Source organism: Epargyreus clarus, unplaced genomic scaffold (assembly GCF_041222505.1).
Source record: "Epargyreus clarus isolate Ecla_fem2 unplaced genomic scaffold, WU_Ecla_fem_2.2 ptg000024l, whole genome shotgun sequence".
Taxonomy (NCBI): Eukaryota; Metazoa; Arthropoda; class Insecta; order Lepidoptera; family Hesperiidae; genus Epargyreus; species Epargyreus clarus.
The window spans coordinates 9,656,012-9,679,176 of NW_027332231.1; the positions used below are offsets into that span (position 1 = coordinate 9,656,012).

Below are 23,165 nucleotides of genomic sequence, written 5' to 3' on the forward strand. Positions count from 1 at the left end.
TGTTTTCATTTCAAAAATATGTAGAATCTGGCGCGATAACATAGCGGTACTTTTTGTCTTTGTTAAAAAAAAGATGTCACCGTTTGTCAAATACTTGTTTGGTGTTTGAATATTTTGTGAAAAATTAATCCAAAATCATTACAATAGTAATATGATGTTTATAAAACTGTGTTTCATTTATTGAAATAAGATAGTCCATTTATTATAACGCAAGTTATATTTCAAAAGTAGGTTGTTTCCTTCGTTGCTTCTATTCTATTGGTTACCGGTACGTCAGAAGGCTTCTTCGTAATCACAGAGTTATTTTAATATATTTACTGGATTACAGTTCAATCAACTACAATAATTCTAAATCGTTTTTCAGGTTGTCTGTGTGGTGTGTTTATTTTGCAAATTACATAATTAATGATAGCGGCAGTGAGTGGATATGGCAGATAATGATGATTATTTAGATTCGATTGAAAACAATCACTTGGACGGGACCAACGGTTCAATAAATATGACCGATAATAGCCTGGGTGTAAGTACAGTTATTATTATACTTAGTTTTTCAAACTTTCAAACAACGTATTGTTCGTGCGAGTGAAATATTTATACTTGAAAGAATTCCCAAAATAAACTAATATCCACGTAGCATTGATTTGGCAATGGTTTCGAAAGCCTACTTCAGTGGTTTATTTGGGAAATATATTAGTTAATTCACGCATATAAGTAGTTGGAAGATTTGAAAGCAGTTTTTCTATTGTACCTATCTATTCATAAGTTTATTGTATGGTATAGCTCATAACAAGTTTATTTCAACTGTACATTCCATATCTACACCATTTTTAGGAAACCACCATGCCATTTATGATGCCAATTAAAGTAAAGGGATTACTTTAGACTAACAGAGTTCATTATTGTTAAAGTAACAACACACATTGCAAACTTGTTACAAACATTGTACATTTGTAGGGGTCTTTTAGATGTTAGTCGTAAGTAACTTTTACTAATGTAATATCTAGATGTTTAGAACTAGAGTTGATATTATGTTCTATAGTCTTCTTCTACTATTAGTCAAAATATGATCTCTATATAACGCTTGTAATGTTTGATTGTGCACTTTCACTTGTATTTATAGTAAAGTATATGTTAGTTCAAATTTTATTAAGTGTTTAGTTTGCATTTGTGTTGTCTTCATATTTTTTCCAATTGTTTACATGATGGCAAAAGTCTTATCACTGTTTTTATTGTGTATATGATATGATATTCTGTGTATGCACTTGTTGAAAACAAGTATATAAAAACTTGTAATCTTGTATTTGTTCTTATTAGTGGTTTAGTCAGTGATGTTATTGTAATAACAATATATATTTATTGTGTTGCATCTAAATCGCTTTAATAACAGGTTATGCAAATCTTTTTTTTGTATTTTATCAGTCATAACCATATTTATGTCATTTAAAATAATGCATTGTATCTTACACTGACACTAGGGGGGCGATGAGGCATCAGGTACGGACGTACCCGACCTGGCCGCCATCAAGGCCAGGGTCCGGGAGATGGAAGAGGAGGCTGAGAAACTGAAACAGATGCAGACTGAAGTTGACAAGCAAATGAGCATGGGCAGCCCACCTGGACTTAGTAAGTTTGTGAATAAGTTTTACCTACACTATTTTATGAACACTTCACTTATATTATACCACCCACGACCCACGTGGCGGAGCGGCCACCATACCGGTCTGACGCGCAAAGGGTCCCGGGTTCGATCCCCGGCCAGACTGATATCTAAATGATGAATTTAGATTTCTGTTTCTGGGTCTGGGTGCTTGTGTATTTGTCTATGTGTGTGTCCATGGCACCCACGACACAGGGAATCCTAGTGTGGGGCTGTGAGTGTAGAAAGCGTTTATTACGTTAATCAGAATATGACTTTAAATTCCTAGTTTCATTTACACGTAAGCTAATCCGTAAGAATGTCTTGGCAACAGCAGAGTTGATTTCTTTGATTTCTTTCGTTTTGAGTCTGTTGACTGACACAGATCACTTCTGCTAAACATAATTTGTGAGTAATAACATTTGTAAGTCACTTACAAAGGTGTAGAGCTGCAATTAGAAACATCAGGGGCCAAAAATACACCATAAACTATATAAATGGATAATTACTACGCCTTAAACAGGCATCATTTAATTGGTTAGTCACCTCAATGAAACTTTGGTACAAAAATTGCTCTACTATAGGAAGTTACCTCTAATATTTTTCGTATTTTCAACAGCAAGTCCATTGAATATGTCACTGGAAGACAAAGTGGAAGCTGACAACAGATCAGTGTATGTTGGTAATGTGGACTATGGGGCCACTGCAGAGGAACTAGAACAGCACTTCCATGGTTGTGGATCCATCAATAGGTAATTGTATTTTATTTTTATGAAATCGGAGCAGAAAATGGGCTTCCACATTACTGGGTAGTAAATGGTCACTGCCACAAAACTATATCAACTACATATAGGATTTGAGTATATCCTTGGTTACACATACTATCCTTAAAGACAGCCTTCTGACCAAAAAAACAGTATCATTTAACACTACTATTATCACAGTACACCTATTTTTGACAGAAATAGGTCTGCTATTACCTCTAGGATTTACAACTCCAAGGGTTCTACCATCTTAAGAATTCTGTATTAGGAAATTAACTAAACACTTAAATCCATTTAAATGCAAGTATGATGTTATATTCACTAAATGTACTTTAATTTTCAGGGTTACAATTTTATGTAATAAGTTTGATGGTCACCCCAAGGGTTTTGCATACATAGAATTTGGCGATAAAGACAGTGCACAGACCGCTATGGCTATGGACGAATCACTATTTAGAGGGCGTCAAATTAAGGTATGTATATTTTTATGTTTCTTACAATCAACATTAAGGGTGTTTTCAATTTAGCCAATATGTGTCGCGCGATGCCGCCGCGCTTTGGTCAAATGCGGTGTTTCTTCTTCAGACAAATCAATTGGAAGTTCAAATGGAAACATAAATATGAAACAATGAATCACATAATTTTGTCTTGGTCATTTGCCCACATGTCATAGTTTGTAAACTTGACGAATTTTGGCACTAAATAGATAAATAAGAGAAAAATATAAATCATAATTTAGAGCTCACAAGATAACCACTATACTGTGACATAAGATGCCATAATCTCTGACTTATTTGTGTCTCATGTTATGTCTTTCTGAGTTTTTACTCTATAACTGAAACACCTTACATAGAAAAATATTATTTTGAGGTTTTTTCGAAATAGAATGATTTATTTTTATTATGATTATGACCATGTAAACAACCTACAACAAAACTATAACAAAAATTCACATCAAGATGTTGGAAAACGAATCTTTCAAAATACCTATTTTTTTTATTATACCTAATTATATATATATAATCCTGAACTTACCACTGACTGACTGACATGCCGTTCTCCATGTTGCCGTCTAGGAGCGACTTTGTTGTCTATGGCGGGTTTTCTCCTCTCCCCCCCGAGGCAAAGGGAAAAATACGAGATGCCATAGATTCAAGATGGCGGCCGATTTAAAATTTTTAACTTTTTTATTTATTGACTTTATGCTGATGTTTGTTTCTTTTTCGAATAATATTCAGGTGGGTGTTACGATGAAATTGAAAAAAAATGAAAAACCAAGATGGCCGCCGAGATATTTGAGTTTGAAATTTTTCAATTTTCGAGGTGTTTTTGGGAGGTCGTATCTCTTGGGATTTTTAATATTTTGTTGCCATTTTTTTAAATTTTCTCGGATATATCCTCAATTTTGCCAAATCGGATTTTTTTTTTTTTTCAACAAGATGGCGGGTCGTCTGTTAGGCGATTTGTAAAATGTATGAAAAAAACAGATTTTTAGAAGTGAAATATTCGGAGGTTGGCAACGTTTGAGCGATTTGCTTTGTTAGGGGCGGTCATGGGGCTCGGTCCGAAGTGTTGCCAGGTTTGAGTTTTTTTCTCCCCACTCTTACATTTTTTCAAACTTTTCATTCAAAAATGTGAAAAGTAGAAGGAGAAATATTTTTGATGAACTTTTTTCACAGGAACATTTTTTTTGGGTGTCGTAATGACATTTGACCATTTTCGTCGATGTCGACTGGCAACACTGGCCGCAGGAATTTTTTTTCAGTTTTACGAAAAATCGACTTCATCGACCTGAAGGAGTGGTGGGGGGTGGGTTTGATGTATGAGTGGAATTTTTTATTTGTCTCCGTGTCTATGGGAAAAATCTGAAACTTTCAAAATTCAAGATGGCGGCCGAGCTGGATTGGGCAACTTTTTTTTTTATTTTGCACCTATCCAAGATCGGTATCGTTTCCGGCTAACTTGAGGGCGACTGATACGATGAAATTAGAAAAAGTTAAAAAAACAAGATGGCCGCCGAGATACTTGAGTTTGAAATTTTTCATTTTTCGAGGTGTGTTCGCGGGGTGGCACTGATGTGTTTTTTTAAATATTTTTTTTATTTTTTTCGTTTTTTTTCTCGGATATATGCTCAATTTTACCAAATTGGATTTATTTAATTTTTTAACCAGATGGCGGATCGTTCGTCAGGCAATTTGTAAAATGTATGAAAAATCGCATTTTTTGAAGTGAAATATTTTGAGGTTGGCAACATTTCAGCGAATCGCCTTGTATGGGGCGGTTGTGGAGCGTGACTTGAAGTGTTGCCAGGTTTAGGATTTTTTTTCTTCGTTCATACTTTTTTTGGAACTTTCCATTCAAAAATGTAAAAAGTAGAAGGAGAAACATTTTTAATGAAAATATTTTACATGGGTATTTGTCAGGGGGGTCGTAATGACATTTGACCATTTTCATCCAAATTAACTGGCAACACTGGGAGCTAGATTTTTTTTTTCACTTTTTTGACATTTCGAGTAGCCCAGCCTAAACTATTGGTGGGGGGTAGTAATAATGTATGAAATATTTTTTCGGTATATTATGGTGGTTATAGGAAAAATGGAAAACATACAAAATTCAAGATGGCGGCCCTCCTGCTATTTTCAACTTTTTTTTTATTCTGCGCGCCTACCTGAGATTGGTGTCATTTTCGGCTAATTGTGGGACGACTGTTACGATAAAATTAGAAAAAATTCGAAAAACAAGATGGCCGCCGAGATATTTGAGTTTGAAATCTTTCATTTTTCGAAGTGTGTTTGTGGGGTCGTAGCGCGGTGGTTTTATTAATATTTTTTCGATATTTTTGATTTATTGGCCGGATTGTATCCTCAATTTTATCATATGGCAGTGTCATATTTTTTTAACCAGATGGCGGACCTTGTATCAGCTATTTTGTAAAATGTACGAAAAAATGCATTTTTCGAAGTGAAATATTTTGAGGTTGGCAACATTTGAGCGAGTCGCTTTGTATTGAGCGGTTATGGAGCTCGGCTCGTAGTGTTGCCAGGTAAAGTTTTTTTTTTCACCTTTCATACATTTTTTGGAACTTTTTATTCAAAAATGTGAAAAGTAGAAGGAGAAATATTTTTAATTAAATTTTTTCACAGGACTATTTTTTATGGGTGCCGTAATGACATTTGACCATTTTCGTCTTAATCGACTGGCAACACTGGGATACAGAATTTTTTTTCACGATTTTCACTTTTTGAGTACTTGGGCGGAAACCGTAGACAGAGCATATAAGTAATGTATGGGAGATATTTTTTATTTCAAATGGACCCTATGTAAAAAATCGAAAATCCAATGTTGCCATATACAAAAAAAAATGTTTTCATACAAATGCATTTTCTACAGGATTATCGAAGATTTCAAGCTGTTGCCACCATTTGACGTCATTTTTTTGTATGAGGCGCTTAATGGCACTTATAGACTGTACCAACGTGTAAAAAAATATTTCAGTGTTGCCATACAAAAAATAATAATTTTCAAACATGTGCATTTTTGTATGTCACATTTCAAGCTGTTGTAAATTTTTGACAACGTTATAATGTATGACGCGTTTGTATGTACTAATAGACTGCACATTTTGGTAAAAAAATATTTTAGTGTTGCCATACAAAAAATATTAACTTTCATACATATGTATTTTTGTATGTAATATTTCAAGCTGTTGTCTTGTATTGGTAACATTAGAATGTATGAGGCGTTTGTACGTACTAATATTGTGCATATTTTGATTAAAAAATATTTTAGTGTTGCCATACAAAAAATAATAATTTTCATACATTTGTATTTTTGTATGTGGTGTTTCGGGCTGTTGTCTCCCTTTAAAGACCACCACCACCATGCCCAACATCACTAAACGTCAGTTTTCTGTATGAGGCGTTTAATGGTACTTATAGACTGTGTAAATTGGTGGAAAAATATTTCAGTGCTGCCATATAAAAAATTATAATTTTCATACAAGTGCATTTTTGTATGTCATATTTCAAGCGGTTGTTTCCTTTTGATGTCATTTTAATGTATGAGGCGTTTGTAGGTACTAATATTCTACATATTTTGATAAAAAAATATTTTAGGGTTGCCATACAAAAAATTATAATTTTTATACATATGTATTTTTGTATGTGGTGTTTCAGGCTGTTGTCTCCCTTTAAAGACCACCATCACCATGCCCAGCATCACTAAATGTCAGTTTTCTGTATGAGGGGTTTAATGGTACTTATAGACTGTATAAATTGGTGAGAAAATATTTCAGTGTTGCCATATAAAAAATAATAATTTTCATATGTATGTATTTTATATGCAATATTTCAAGCTGTTGTCTTGTATTGATATCATTAGAATGTATGAGAGGTTTAGAGGTACTAATATTCTGCAGATTTCGATAAAAAAATATTTTAGTGTTGCCATACAAAAAATAATAATTTTCATACATATGCATTTTTGTATGTAATATTTCGAGCTTTACTATATTTTTGCCAACCTTATAATGTATGACGCGATTGTGGGTACTAATAGACTTTACCTTTTGGTAACAAAATATTTAAGTGTTGCCATACAAAAAATAATAATTTTCATATGTATGTATTTTTATATGCAATATTTCAAGCTGTTGTCTTGTATTGATATCATTAGAATGTATAAGAGGTTTAGAGGTACTAATATTCTGCAGATTTCGATAAAAAAATATTTGAGTGTTGCCATACAAAAAATAATAATTTTCATACATTTGTATTTTTGGATGTAAACTTTGAGTCTGTTGTTTCCCTTTAATGATCACCACCACTATGACCGGCATCATTTGACGTCATTTTTCTGTATGAGGCGTTTAATGGTACTTATAGACTTTAAAAATTTGTGGAAAAATATTTCAGTGTTGCCATACAAAAAATATATTTTTTCATACATATGCACTTTTGTATGTAATATTTGAAGCGGTTGTTTCCTTCTGATGTCATTCCAATGTATGAGGCGTTTGTAGATACTAACAGTTTTAACATTTGGGTAAAAGAACATTTCAGTGTTCCCATACAAAAAATAATAATTCTCATACATATGCATTTTGGTATGTAATATTTCAAGCTGTTGTATATTTTTGACTGCCTTATAATGTATGACGCGATTGTAGGTACTAATAGACTTCACATTTTCTTGAAAAAATATTTAAGTGTTGCCATACAAAAAAAAATCATACATTTGTATTTTTGGATGTAAACTTTGAGGCTGTTGTTTCCCTTTAATGACCGGCACCATTTGACGTATGTTTTCTGTATGAGGCGTTTAATGGTACATATATACTGTACAAATTTGTGGAAAAATATTTCAGTGTTGCCATACAAAAAATAAAAAAAAATACATATGCATTTTTGTATGTAATATTTCAAGCTGCTGTCTCCTTCTGACGTCATTCCAATTAATGAGGTGTTTGTCGATTTTAACAGTTTGAATATTATGGTGAAAAGGTGGTGTTGTCATACAAAAGTTCATATGCATGTATTTTTGTATGTAATATTTCAAACTTGTATTCTTTTGATATCATTACAAAGTATGAGGTGTTTGTAGGTATTTATAGTCTGAAAAAAAACATTTTTAAAAAAATATATCAAAATTGTCAACCAAAAAAATATTTTTTCATACATATGCATTTTTGTATACAATGTTTCAGGCTCTTCTCTCACTTTAATGTCTACCACCACGATGACCGGCACCATTTTACATTTTTTCTTAGTATTTATTGTAAGGTCACATTTATTATTATACCTTACTGCGTTAGTTCAACATTTTAAAAATAAATTAAATTAAAATTAGTTTAAAACCTTTCACTCGAAAAATAATGCTGGCCACATATTTAATTGGCAGTAACGCTGTACTCGTGATTTAAAAAAAAAACAAAAGGGTATTATGGCGGGAAACGGCAGATGTCAAGGACGATGTTTGTGTAGGTCTTGGAATTAAATAAAAATAACTAGCTTGATTCAAGCCTTTCATTGGAGACACCCCCAACAATTTAGCCAGTGGGATCGCCTGCGTAAAACTGCGTAAGTTAATTTATTGGATATATTTAAATACAACAAATTAAGAATCGATACAAATGTTGGTTGGTACAGATTGTCTTAAGTTTGCTATCTGAGTTTATTAAATAGGCATGTAGTAGCCTAGCCGGCCGTTTTACAGGAATTTGATTGGGTCAAATATTTATGTTTTCATTTTACCTTATTTTATTATAAATCATTATTTAATTTTAAAATATTAATCATATTAGAAGTTCTTACTTACACAGTCGAGATATAAAATGGCAGTACCGTTGTTATGAGCAAATGTTATATTTGTTTAGAAGAACTTTAATGTTATAAGGCAACTTTTGCATGCTTCAAATTATTAATATTTTGTCATACATTTAACACTTAACGTTTCGGAGTTTGTGTTAAATATTTATACGTATATTACGAATAATTATAAACAGTCCTATATTAGTACTAGGGCTTATTGTGCTGATAATATTCGAAAGCAATATTGATTTTTAAAGTTATCGATGTTATATTGTTTAACATTATATTATCCGTATAATAATAATAAAGGGATTAGGTTATTGAATTTTTGTTCTATTTGCGTTATTCCTAAGTATCCATTACGTTACTAACAATTGGAAAAGTATGGTTACAGCTTGTACTTACTTAGTTACATTTTTAAATAGAATTAATTGCAAGTTTTATTTTTGTTTTCATGTTTATATTGGATCAAACAATGGAGAATACCTGTGGTCTTTGGAATGTAATAATAATGGACTGGGCATTCAACACTAAAGTATTTAAATCACTTGTTACCATTTCGGAGGAGAAGAATTCATAGTCAGAGTTCATAGAAGGGTCATAAGATATGAAAGAAAAGCAAGACAAATTGTTTAAATTATTTGGAAAGAAGTAATGGTTATCGATTACAGGGTTTATAAGTATAGGTATAAGTATATTTCGAAATTTATTTATGAGTCGTTTAAAAAGGTACATATATGATTCAATCTTAATTAGCTAACTTATTGGTATGTTAAGAAAGCAATAACTGGTTTGAAATTATTTATGACTTGAGTTTTTGAGTATTCTATTTATTTGAGTTAAATTGTTTGTATGTGTTAAATTGTTTGTGGCTTACGTTACCTATATGAATGTTACTCGTGATTATTATTTTTGGAGTGTTGTCCTACCATGCACATAGTGGGAAGGGACGTAAGATGTTAGATTCTCTTCTTACGTAATAATTTATAATTATTTATTAACAGACACAGAGAAACAGATTTTGTGGATGTCGTACGTACTCAAGTAAAGGATATAAAATGTAATAATCTTCTACATTTTTATGAGTTATTAAAGAGGGTTAAAATATAAAATTTACTAAAGAAGGGCCATAATCTATTGGACATTTTCATGATGCCGTAATGACATTTGACCATTGTCGTATTAATCAACTGGCAACACTGGCATACAGATTTTTTTTCATGATTTTCACTTTTAATGGTACTTAATGGCGCTTAATGGTACTTAGGTATATACTGTACCAATGTGTGAAAAAATATTTCAGTGTTGTCATACGAAAAAAATATGCACTATGCATATGTAATCTCTTTTTTTGGGAAGCGTATATGCTGTAAACATCATATTTTTAACTCATTGTTACTTTAAAAAGCTATAATCCGATGAGTTTATTTTTTTTACGCGAAAAAAATGCTGTAAATTGTGGCATAAACAAAATTAATATTAAAATAAAAAGACGTATTTAGGGATCTGGTCTAAAACTAAAACACTTTCAAATCTTACTTTATTTTTTATTGCAGGTAATGAAAATGTAATTCTTTAACGTTTTAAATATAATTTAAATGACTTAAGAAAAAAATCGTACATTATACGTAATACGTAATTTTAAATAATTTTCACTTAAACGTTATAATTAAACTTTTCTGATTTTTTAACGCCTCAACTCAACTCATAAAACCTTTCATCTCATCATTGATTAATTTGTCTCTTATGGTATCACTCTTCTTATACATCAACATCTTCCTCGTCTGTTTCTTCTAAACAATATTTTTACTTTAGTACAAGGCTTTATCAGTCCTCCTGATGGTAAGTGGCTACTGTCTGGACTGTATGTTCGTCTGCTACTCCTATATTACATAAAAAGGTACCTATAATACTTCCCTCAAGATACACCTTTTTTTTGTTGCCAAGAGGGGAAACCTTCAAAAGATACCCTATGCTGTGGGAGCGACACGGGGTTATGTGGGATTCTTACCGCACTAAAACCCCCCCGGTAGTTATCCTCGGCGCTGCATAGAGGACATCGGGATCTCCAAAGGAACGCAACCGGAGTAGTTGCCCGGGTGGTTCCAGCTCTCTCATTTTTGCCACCCGCAATCCCGGAAGCCCCTTTTAGTCGCCCCTTAAGACAGGCAGAGGATACCCTATTCTGGTCCCAGAACTACGGGAACAGATGGGCGTTATCTACGCCCACGGCGACTCCTCCTCCGAGCTGTGCGCTCCCTCGGCTTCTTCCTTCGTGGACTTGAAAATGTCGCAGGTGATCATCAGGTATATTTTGGAGCTATCCAACAATGGCGCTGGAGACAGGTCCGGTCCCACTTTTGACACGAGGATCCGCCGCTGAGACTCCCACGCTGGGCAGTACTGCAGCGTGTGCTATGCGGAATCCTCGTAGGGCCGTCATCTCCCTCTATCCTGTTTAGATACTCACCGAAACGGCCATTTTCGGTGAGTATCTGGGTCAACCGGTATGTTGCATGACCTTTCGCGAAGAGCCAAACCCGAAAGTTCAGTACGATAGCATTGACCACCCGTTGGCGTATGTTACGTGGTCCAAATAGCCGATGATGCTAGCAACCTCCAGATACACCTATACAGGGTGAATTTTTCAAATAGGCCTTCAAGGCTAAATCCGAAACTATAAGGATTTGCGAAAAATGCTGAAAGGAGTTACGAGGCCGATTTTGATAAAAACTAAAACTGCATCTTTCGGTTTTTAAAATATCTTCTTCCTTAGCCGAGAATCGAACGAGTTCATTTTGGAAAATAATAAATTTCTATATTATTTCACTATCTGATAGTGTCGCTTATAAGGATCAAATTCTGGGAAGTAATTTGTTGGTTAATCAACTAATTCTTCGATGTTATGACCGTGACATACGGCTTAGTATGACTAACTAATAGGTTGGCAACTAAGTTTATTTTAAGATTTACATTTTAAATAAAAATAGATAATTTATAAATACGTAAATTTTTATTTTTTATTTTTTACAACTTCGTTTCAACGTTACATATGATTTTCTATATCTTTTTGTTAAGTAATCACTAGGATTTTACTTGAAAAAGTCATTCTCCCAAATTGTCAATTTTACATTTGTATTAAACGAAACTCCGCGCAGAGCAAGTTGAAAATCTATTACAATGGCCCTAAAAATAACCTTAACTAAGTCAAACATAAAAATATAAATTCTAGAAGAACAAAACGTCCGCTTCTGAATGATTTGAAATATTAGACCAAAAACATTGTTAATACGCGAGATGTTTAAATTAATGAATGGCGGGAACTTAACTGCCAAATTAATATGAAAAAATATGTATATTCTTAAAATTTACGCTTTTCCTTTAGTTTGTCATTTATCATTACTTCCCAGAATTTGATATTCCAGAATTCCCAGAATTGAATTTGACGTGAAGTTCAAAATACAGTCTAGATTCTTACAGGTTATATAGATTCGATGGTCCGATATAATAACGAAAGTCGAATAGGTAAAGTAAATCCTTTAGTTCATATAAGAAAAACAGTGGTTGTGGATATCCAATAACATTAAAACTTTTAATTTTTAAAACAATATTTTTTGAGGTTTTACCAGACTTATATGTTAACATCTGGAAACAGCAGCTGAACGTAAATTCAAAAGCACGATAACGTTTGAGGAGACAAATAACATTACGTGGCGGTCACCCATCCATGTACTGACCACAAATTTAACCTACTCAACCCTGTTAATATACAATTATTTTCAACTTAATAAAAGTAACTTAATAAAAGCAGTGATAGCCTAGTGGTTAAGAAACGCGGCCTCTCGATCGAGGGGTCCGAGGTTCAAATCCCAGGCACGCACCTCTGATTTTCAAATTTATGTGCGTATTAGAAATTAATTATCACTTGCTTAAACGGTGAAGGAAAACATCGTGAGGAAACCTGCATACCTGAGAGATTTATATAAAAAAAAAAAATCTTAAAGGTATGTGAAGTCTACCAATACGCACTTGGCCAGCACGGTGGACTATGGCCTAATCCTTCTCATTCTGAGAGGAGACCCGTGCCCAGCAGTGGGACAGTAAGGGGTTGATGATGATGATGATGATAATAAAAGTAAATTATTTGTGCTTGCGCATATATTCAATATTAAACTCCTTAATCCTGATGATACAGGGATACCACCGGTCTATTCGGCCATTTAGCGCTCACTTTTTTACACTTCACAATATGGGAGTAACAGACGAGCATGCAGTCCACCTGATGGTGGGTGGCTATTACCTATGGACGTCTGTAATCAACCTCAGATAGGATTATATATTCCTACCTGGAATCGGTCACAGATGCGCCTCTACCCCTGAGGACTAAGCTGGAACGTCTCGGAAACGTATGTCTCCCTTACCTACACCCTTCAAACCAGAACACAGCAGCGCTTAACACTGCTGTTATGAGGTTTAACCACAAAATGCTCTACCACCTTCAATCACTATATATATTTGAATCATGATAAAAAATAATCTTTTACTTTTGTAACATTAGTACAGAAAAAGATAGTAGGTATGTAGAATTTGTTAGGTTAGGTTAGGTTAGAACATGAAAGAAAATATAAAACATGTCATTTTATTAAAAAATCAAAAATACGAATGCACTAAAAAGGCTGAAGTAGAACTTTTTTAAAACGTGTTGCTATTTCGCGAAAAAAAAATCACAATTTATGCTCCATAAAATATATAACTTCAGTAATTTAAAGTTCCAAACATTATTTTACTTCGTTTAGGGGTAGAATTTCATTTTTTTTTCCAGCGAACCAGATACAAAATTTCATAGCGTTTGCTTCAAAATTGACGGTTGTTCAAATGAACTTTCAACCCCGATTTTATCTCTACGGGGTTGATTTTTAGGAAGAGGGGAATAAATGGGTATGTCCTTGTTCCTATCCAGGAAGCCAAATACTAAATTTTACAGTAGTTGCTTCAAAATTAAAGGATTGAAAAAAAAAACTGACATGACTGCCTATTTTACCCTCTTAGGGGTAGAATTTTCAAAAGGCCTTCCTCAGTACTTATTAACGCTACATACAGAACCTATGTGCAAAATTTCAGAACTCTATGGTCCGTGGTTTCGACTGTACGTTGATTTCCGAAAAATGAATTAGTCATTTAGTTAGTCAGTCAGTCAGTCACCTTGCTGTTTTATATATATACAAATATGTTTTTATAATCTCCGTTTAATTTCCTTTCATTTGATACCCTGCTCGATAGGTTCGGTTTACTTTATTTTTTAAATGTGTTACTATTTCGCGCCAAAAATCCGCCATTGTGATTTTTTTTTCTAACACCTATCTAAGGACACTCGGGTCATTGAGACGAATATAATGATACCTTAACTCTCGAAATTTAAATCTCCTAAAGAACGCAACCGAAGTCTTTTTAGCGCGTTGCCTTGTCGGGCTCCGTCCAGGTGAGCACACGTACTGCCGTCCTTCCCGGAATCGTTGCCCGGGCGGTTCGAGTTCTCACTTTTGCCACCCGCAACCCTGGAAGTGCTTTTAGTCGCCTCTTAAGACAGGCAGAGGATACCGTAACCCTATTCTGGTCCCGGAACTACAGGGACAGATGGGAGTTATGTATGCCCGCGGCGACTCCTCCTCCAAGCTGTGCGCTAGCTCGCTCGGTGTCTTCCTTCGTGGACATGACAATGTCGCACGTGATCATGCCGTCCCAGGCTTTGCTACGCTTAACTATAGCTCCAATAATGGTACTGGAGACAGGTCCCACTTTTGTCAAGAGGAACCGCCGCTGAGATTCCCACGCTGGGCAGTACTGCAGCGTGTGCTATGCCGTCATCTCCCTCTATCCTTTTTAAATACTCACCAAAACGGCAATGTCCGGTGAGTATCTGGGTCAACCGGTATGTTGCATGACCTTTCGCGAAGAGCAAAGCCCGAAAGTTCGGTACGATAGCATTGACCAACCGTTGGCGTATGTTACGTGGTTTCAATAGCCGATCATGCTAACAACCTCTAGATACACCTATATATCAAAGCTCACAAAAAAATCTCTATACCTTAGTCTAGACGTCCACTGGACAAAGGCGTTCACAACAGTCACATTAAACCTTGATTTATAGATGGGTATCAGTCCAGAATACTACAACAGTGGAAGACAGATCGTCTGGTCCTCCTGGAAAGCAGGGCGTCCAGCGCAACCCCATCCGCGTACCGTTCCGTCGTGTTGCTTGACGAGGACGGGCACCTCGAAGATGTCGGTCTGGATCTGTCTGACAACCAGTTGAGATTTCGCAGAGGGAAATCCACCGCAGACGTGGTACAGTAGGCGAAGTCCCTGGCGAAGAATACAGTTACCCGGGGTGAGGTAATGTTGGCTGTATCACTTGATATGGCCAACGTGTTTGACACCCGCCCCTGGAATTGCAAGAGGATGGCGTCCCATTACCACGGAGGTTCTCCCGGAGAAGATTGTCGGGGACTATAGGGGATAGGCGTATGGTGGAATACCCTGGCCAAGACCGGTGGTGTCGGCGGGAAATATGGTGCGGAGTTCCACAAGGTTTGATGCTGGGTCCTCTCTTGTGGAATATCGACTAAAACTGAGTGCTGCGAGGAACTCCCCTTCCGGGTGTCAGCATAGTTCGTTATGTAGACGACACCCTGATGACTGTCTGTAGCGGAAACCATAGGGATGCTTTCCCGCGCGTCACCGCTTACACGGTATTCATAGTGGGCCGCGAACGGCGGTTGTGTTTAAAAATCTTGAAAAATCCGAAACTGTGCTTCATGGCAATCATGGCGATGCTTCATGGCCCTCGGAAGGCGCCGCCCCAGGATGCTTAAATCGTCGTCTCCGGAGTTCGTATCGATGTGAGGCCGTTGCGAACGTATCTGGGATTCATCCTGAATAGCCGGTGAAATGTCGGAACCAGCTTTGGATGGACCCCTCAGCGCCTGAGGTCGGCGGCGACCTTGGGTAGATTTTCTGCCTTATCTCATGTGAGGCAGCCTACGTCTTGGCGGGAAGTTTGCTCTGGGATTTGGGAGCGATGACCTTTTCGTCGCTACGTTATTGGCGCGAGGAAACACACCAATCCTGGAGCCGCCCGCCCGTGCGACAGGAACTGGAGAGACACAGAGCTGAGCTGCGCCAATGGGTTACCGAGACGTAGAACTCAAGGTTGGTGCATCCTAGAGCCGTCCTGAGGACTATTGAGGCAATTCGTGCGTTATTGAGAAGTGGTTATGTAAGCGCAAGGGCGTCCTGTCTTTCCTTCGGACACACGTACTCTAGGTATATGGTTGTTTCTGGAATTATTTGTGCTGGATCGGGCGGGTGTCGACGGCCAGATGCCATCACTGTGACGATTACCTCGAAGAGATGGCCCAGCACACGCTAGAGGTAGTGCTGGTGGTTCGCGCTATGGATGGAAGTGTCTGGTTGCCGGGTCCGTGCCGTGCTTTCTCGTGAACCGTCTCTGAACGTCCAGAGGAACGCCGCGGAGTTTTAGTTGGTAAGAGTCTGACATACCACTGTTCCCCCGATCTTCTGATCTGATATGCATGAATCCTCATTGATGCTCTTCTGGATTTCTCCGCGTTAAAAAAATGGGTAGAAGCAATAATTTTAAATATACCTACACTTTTTGCCATTAATAGCTTAAATTTTTACATTTTTTTACTGAACAAAGACTGTAATTATAATATTCAATTTATACCTAAAATGCTTCTTATTTTTAATAATTCAATGTACTTTAATGAACACCTTACACGTCCTGCCACTTCGCCTACCGCTCGGCAAATGGAACATTTTCGTCGCCTCCGTCAAAAGGGCGCGAGCACACGTAGTAACATTTAAAAATATCGTAAATATTGTGAAACTTAAATAATGGATGCCTTTAAAATGTTGTAAGATATGTTTTTGTGTCCATTACAAGTGATTAGGTTTAGTTTTTATGTCCATATTTATATGTGTGTATCCATTACAAGATTAAAAGTTTAGTGATTTATTTTACATAATTAAGGATTTAAATATGACATATTTGTATTTCTTATACCATATAATTCGCCTTTAAATCTCATACCGCGTAAATACTGTAACTGAGCTGGGACTAAAATTCTCAGACCGCGAAAACGCTGTAACCCGTGTTGTGTTTAAATGTTTTGATAGTGAAATTAGTGTAACAGGCGCAGTACAATAAAACGAAGGACTTTTACAGGGTTACTGCAATTTAAGGTCGAAAAAAAACATTTCATTGAAATTTTCTACGCTGTAAATGAATTTAAAATGCTCTTGGAGCTACACGAGTGTTAGATCATTCAACACAGAAAAAAATCTGTTTCCAAATATGTATATAACGTATTTCCAGACTTTTTGGCGTAACAGCAATAACGCATTCCTGGGTCGATATGCACTATTTTATGTAATATTTCAAGTTGCTGTATATTTTTGAACGCCTTATAATGTATGACGCGTATGTACTAATAGACTACACATTTTGGTAAAAAAATATTTTAGTATTGCCATGCATAAAATAACAAGTTTTATAAATAAGTATTTTTGTATGTAATATTTCAAGCTATTGTGTCATTATGTTTTTAAAATGTATGGCTTTTAGACAAAAAAATCAGGACCCAAATTCTTGGTATTTTGCAAATATTAACTCGTATCCTTTACAAACGGCCCCAAAAATTAACAAATTTTCAATAAATTTTCAATATAGAAACAAAAAAATGTAAAAAATCTTGCACGCAAAACTAAACAAGACACTTCCCCGCGAGCTGCTTGCAGCTCGCGCACCCACGCGATACCTAGTTTTATCATATAAATTCGTACATTTGCAGGTGATGCCAAAACGCACGAACAAGCCGGGCCTGTCGTCGACGAACCGGCCGCCGCGGGCGATGCGCGGCCGCGGGCGCTCGTTCCGCGGCAGTTTCTCGCCGTACTACTCCGGCTACCGGCCCGTGCGCCGCGGCAGGTACTGACCGTTTGCGCACCGTGCTGGCCCCTCTCGCCGTTGATTCATTGTGCGTGGTTAGATTCGAACGCGAGCGTTAGTATCGTCATGTGGAATGCGGGCGCCGTTAATGCATATGTCATTTTTTTTACGACGTCTATGGGACAGCTTTTGCGATGGGGCACTTGAATTTTTTTCTCCCGTGTAAGTCCAAGGATGCGTGTCGGTACGACTACATCAATTATGATCGTAAATATGTACGCATTGTTAATGTTATAAGTAACATTTTTTGTTTACGGATCAAATGGACGCGCAGTTTAAATTTTGATGAATTTTGAAGAGTCACAATATATCTTTTCTATAAGATAACATATGTACTATTGGCGCCGCTGGAGGCAAAAATTGGTAGTTGACATCATACGATATACTCGCATTTTTTACACAAAAAATTGACTGGATTATTTGGCACGTTACACGCAATTTATCTTCGGCTAGATGTGTCTATTACTATTAAATGAAATACTGTAAGAGTAGTCTCGATTACTATAGTATTTATAACCGATTAAATTATGTATTTGTTTTTCTTCTTTATTTTATTTTTCGTTTCCATCCCTCTTCCACCAATCTACAGAATCCTTCTCCCGTCGGGCCTTCATTGATTTTTATTTTGTCTTTCAATATACTTCTATTGATAATTCGGGCAACATAGGAGATATTCGTTATATTTGCAATGCACTTTATAGAAATATAGTATAATGCTTTAAGTGGTAGTATGGCATGGCTCAGTGTAAATTGTGGTGTTACTTCTTAATTGGTAGACTAGTGGGCTCTCGCGTTATGCAATATCGTGATTAATGTGGAATGTACTGCAACCCCAAGTAGACTATAGTTTTAAAAGCATAGGTATCACCAAACTTTATGGCCGGTCGATTGCCGCAGCATATAACGCATGAGGGTATCGACGGGTGCACGACTGCAGCATGGCCAATCCGCCGATTTCAAGAGCGGTCGTAAAGTTTGGCGTAAATCATAAATGTTAGTATAAATGTCTGCTGCACTGGAGTGACTGAATGTGATAATTTGTTCACAGAGGGTTCAGACGCGGACCGTACTACTCTCCGTACTGAGTGTGGTAGTGGGGCGACTCCGCCCCGGCCGCGGCGCGCATAGTTTAGTGCGAGTGTGTGCGGTTAAATAACATGTAGTGCGGTGGCTACTGGCGACCTGCTGCCTCGCCACTGCAATGAACTACACATTACCTGTAACTTGTTAAACGAATATAAGGAGCCTCGACTCGACGAGGAGCGACGTGTTATTATATGAATCATTAATAAGCAATGAATTCAACTTATTTTATAAGATCGATTTTAATAGAGTTGTAGCACCACACCGAGCAGTGTTATTGATTTTTTTAATGCGTAGAAAGTCGTCCGTATGATTAAAAAGGAAATGTAAGAAAAGTTGTCTGTAGGAGAATACAGCTGAGGGATTTGATAACTTGCATTAGTTAAAATGGGATTCGGTTAAAGACCTTTTATATGTGATAATACAACTTGCAATATTGATATGACTAACTAAATCATTGTATGATAGGCAGTTGTAGTGAATCGAAATAAAAACTTCAATATTGTAATTTTGGTACTTTTAATGTATCGTTAGGGAGGTTTTGGAATTTAAATTTAAGAATTAAGAGGGTATTTATGACGGTAAAATAAGTTGCGACTATGTATTAGAATTGCTAGACTCCAGATATATAATTATATAAGACTTAATACACTCATAATTTCACACCTTTGAAAAAAAAAAATTACATTGAAGATGCCTATGAGAAAAAGTTTTTTTATTTATAAAATAAATCAAACCAACATGACAAACACTTCTGCATTTGAAAATAAACTAGTTAATTCACTATAGTTTATTCATAGTATGTAATTATAATTATAACCATTTAAAAAGTAAAACATTTTCTCAGACTAGTATATTTTGTTTCTAAAGGTGTTTGTTGTATGACCGTTTGTTACGTATACAAATGATTTTTGGAATTATATTCTGCTTGAACATAAACCATGACCATTATAGGAAAACATTGTAAATACAATTCTGTTACGATATCGATATCTAGGCAATGTGTATTGGTGTCTGTATTTCGCTGATACTTAACATTGCTATTTTAAAGAACAGTGTTAGTAATCTGTAAAACTTGTTATGTTTCTTCCTCAGAAAGTTGTTTATAATTTCTTTACTCAGTTCCAATGTCGCCAGTTGGTAATTCGAAGGATGGCAGGAGCTGACTGCTTGACGGTTGGCGCAAATGATGATCAAAGGTTAGAGCCAGTTAAGTTTTATTTATTCAATTATTGTGAATTTACTATCCCACAGTTTGCACATAAGGCCAACAAGCTATTTGCGCCCAGGTGTGGATTATCGATAATTTGTTAACCAACATAATATATTTTAATTAATTTAAATAACCCTAATTTTATTATACACAACATTAAATGATGCAATTTTGAGCAGTATTGACTTAAATATAATATAACATTCTGTTACACATTTTTGTGTTTTGTTTGTCAATGTGCAGAATAAGATATAAAACTGTAATACAAAAAAATAATTCAAGGTTTTGTGTTGTCATATGTGTGTGATACAAATCACCGTTATCAATTTTTATGTACTAGGCTAGCAATAATATAATACAAATGATAAAGTAAATGATTGGTTTGCATTTTTGTATAAGAAATTAAAAAAAATGTAACCATAAGCATTTCTATATTATGTAACTTAGAATATAAAATGTGTACCGAATTCGTATGAATATGTATTATGTAGCTATTTTTAAAGCCATATATAACACTGCAACACATAGAAACATAAACATGTTTTTTCTTTCACCAAATAGGTCGACAAACTTAATTTTAGTTCCGTCCACATCTGTGACGCGTACACATCTATCTAGCCTCGTGGTGTAGGAAAAGAATTAAAACTTTACTTGCTACTTACATTTCATCAACGTTTCATATTAATATCAAATTATTTTACTATCTTGATACAAAAAATAATTATTTCTATGATATATAACACTACGGGGAATGAAGTTCGCGATATTAATTGTTAAACATTTCATATACATTAATTTTATATCCAAAAAAACAATCTTGTTGCACTGCACAGTATTTCGTCCTATTTAAGACTGTAAATATTTATTCCGCAATGTATGTGTCTCAACTTTCAACCATTAGATACTACAAAGCGCGGTTGATTCAATAAAGAAAAACAATTTTTAAACTAATAGTATTATCAGTCTCGGTGTAGTTACTGAGTCATGGAGTTTAGTAAGTAATATGTTAATTAGTTGTAATAAGCTTTTTAGACTCCGAGATGATCTAGTACAGGATCCCTAGTATAGTTTTCATCATTTATTAATAACAAGCTGATTTTTCGTGAGTAGCTTCGTTTCGACAAGACGCCCAACATTTTTCCTTACAGCAATGTTGGTAAATGGTAGCTTGATGGGGCAGCAAGGATAAAATATGTTGACCGGACGAATTCTAAAAATTTATTACTAACCAAATTTTTCTTTGTTAATTATCAAGATAATTATTTAAATAACGTGAAAAAATATTTGTCCTACAAAATATAAGGTTTTTATTAAGGCGTCCCCCCTCTCCAACATGTATCATAAACAAGGTCATGAAAAATAATTACTAACCAGCTGATTTTTTTTTTATTGGCTGTCTACCATTTACATAGTCTACCATGCACATTGTCCTACAAATTACATGGTATGTCATCTCGGACCTACACTTAAAAGTTGTAGTACTAATACTTAATGTAAAAATAATTAGTATCAAGCTGAGTGTTCCAGAATAGCTTCGTTTCAATGAGACGCCCAACAAATTCTCGTACGAAAGTTCTCGATTGTGGTTTATAACTAAAATAATAGGGATGAAATATGTTGATTTGACGAATCAAAAAAAAATATTACTAACCGAATTTTTTTTTATTAATTATCGAGACAATTATCTAAATAACGTGAAAAAATATTTGTCCTACAAAATATAAGGTTTTTTTAAGGCGTCCCCCCTCTCCAACATGTATCATAAACAAGGTCATGAAAAATAATTACTAACCAGCTGATTTTTTTTTTATTAGCTGTCTAACATTTACACAGCTTACTACCCACATTGTCCTACAAATTGCGAAGTACGTTATTCCAGTCCGCCAGTTTTATAGTTTATTTATATTATATTATAGTTAAATTACAAATCTTGTAGGATTAATAAAAGTTACCCTTTTTTTTGTAGGACATTGTTTTATTTAGATAAAAATTATATTATCCTATCACGTGATACCTTTGTCCTACAGTTACTAATAAAAAAAATAATCCTGCGGAATTAACATCTTTTCAGCGTAGGTCCGAGATGACATACCATGTAATTTGTAGGACAATGTGCATGGTAGACTATGTAAATGGTAGACAGCCAATAAAAAAAAAATCAGCTGGTTAGTAATTATTTTTCATGACCTTGTTTATGATACATGTTGGAGAGGGGGGACGTCTTAATAAAAACCTTATATTTTGTAGGACAAATATTTTTTCACGTTATTTAAATAATTATCTTGATAATTAACAAAGAAAAATTTGGTTAGTAATAAATTTTTAGAATTCGTCCGGTCAACATATTTTATCCTTGCTGCCCCATCAAGCTACCATTTACCAACATTGCTGTAAGGAAAAATGTTGGGCGTCTTGTCGAAACGAAGCTACTCACGAAAAATCAGCTTGTTATTAATAAATGATGAAAACTATACTAGGGATCCTGTACCAATCGTTGCAATAAGGGACTGTCTTATACAGAGATGTTATGGACATTTGCTTATAAGATTTTTTTACATTTTAAAGTACAATGTACACTTATATTTCCTGTTTAATTAATATGTACAAGATGTCGAAAACAATGAACAAGAAAGAGTTATAAAATGATGGATCTAAAAGTGTGCTCGATAAGAATAATTTTAAGAACATTATGCTGTTTTATTTATTCCCTAACGTATCCTTTAACCGAAAGTCTACCTTATCTGCCATGCCATAATGTCGAGGTTAAAAAAACACGCTTTTATGATAATATCAACTAAAAGTATAAAATGATTTTCAATCTAGGAATCAATTAAGGAACAGTAAATAGTATAATTGTGAAAAACGCGTGGGGTGCTCCATTTAACAGTTTTCAAAAAGGGAAATAACATTATTATTTTTGACACTAAAAATCACGCTATAAGTTATTGAAACTAAAAAACAATAATTGTTGCAATCTAGTAACTTTTTGATGAATTTTCTCTAAGGCGCTCGAACAATCTTGCCTCGAAAATCGTTAATCTTGAGTATCTTGATAAGGACAATGATATAAAATTATTAAAATCGTATTGTGATCGGTTTTTTTATAATTTTTCAAAATTTTGAATTAAAC

The 23,165-nt window shown here is 35.1% G+C and overlaps 1 protein-coding gene across 2 annotated transcripts; it reads left to right on the top strand.

Annotated features, from left to right (window-relative positions):
• Nucleotides 1-54: 54 nt before the first annotated feature.
• Nucleotides 55-20,836, top strand: Pabp2 (poly(A) binding protein nuclear 1). 2 transcript variants are annotated; one of them, XM_073086636.1, is made up of 7 exons: nucleotides 55-268; nucleotides 365-520; nucleotides 1,476-1,623; nucleotides 2,256-2,388; nucleotides 2,744-2,873; nucleotides 17,582-17,718; nucleotides 18,788-20,836. In XM_073086636.1, exons 2-7 carry the CDS (start codon nucleotides 428-430, stop codon nucleotides 18,822-18,824), a joined length of 678 nt encoding a protein of 225 aa, XP_072942737.1. In that variant the 5' UTR covers nucleotides 55-268; nucleotides 365-427; the 3' UTR covers nucleotides 18,825-20,836. The 2 variants fall into 2 exon arrangements, with proteins under 2 accessions (XP_072942737.1, XP_072942738.1); XM_073086637.1 differs by having other exon boundaries at nucleotides 55-227.
• Nucleotides 20,837-23,165: the final 2,329 nt, after the last annotated feature.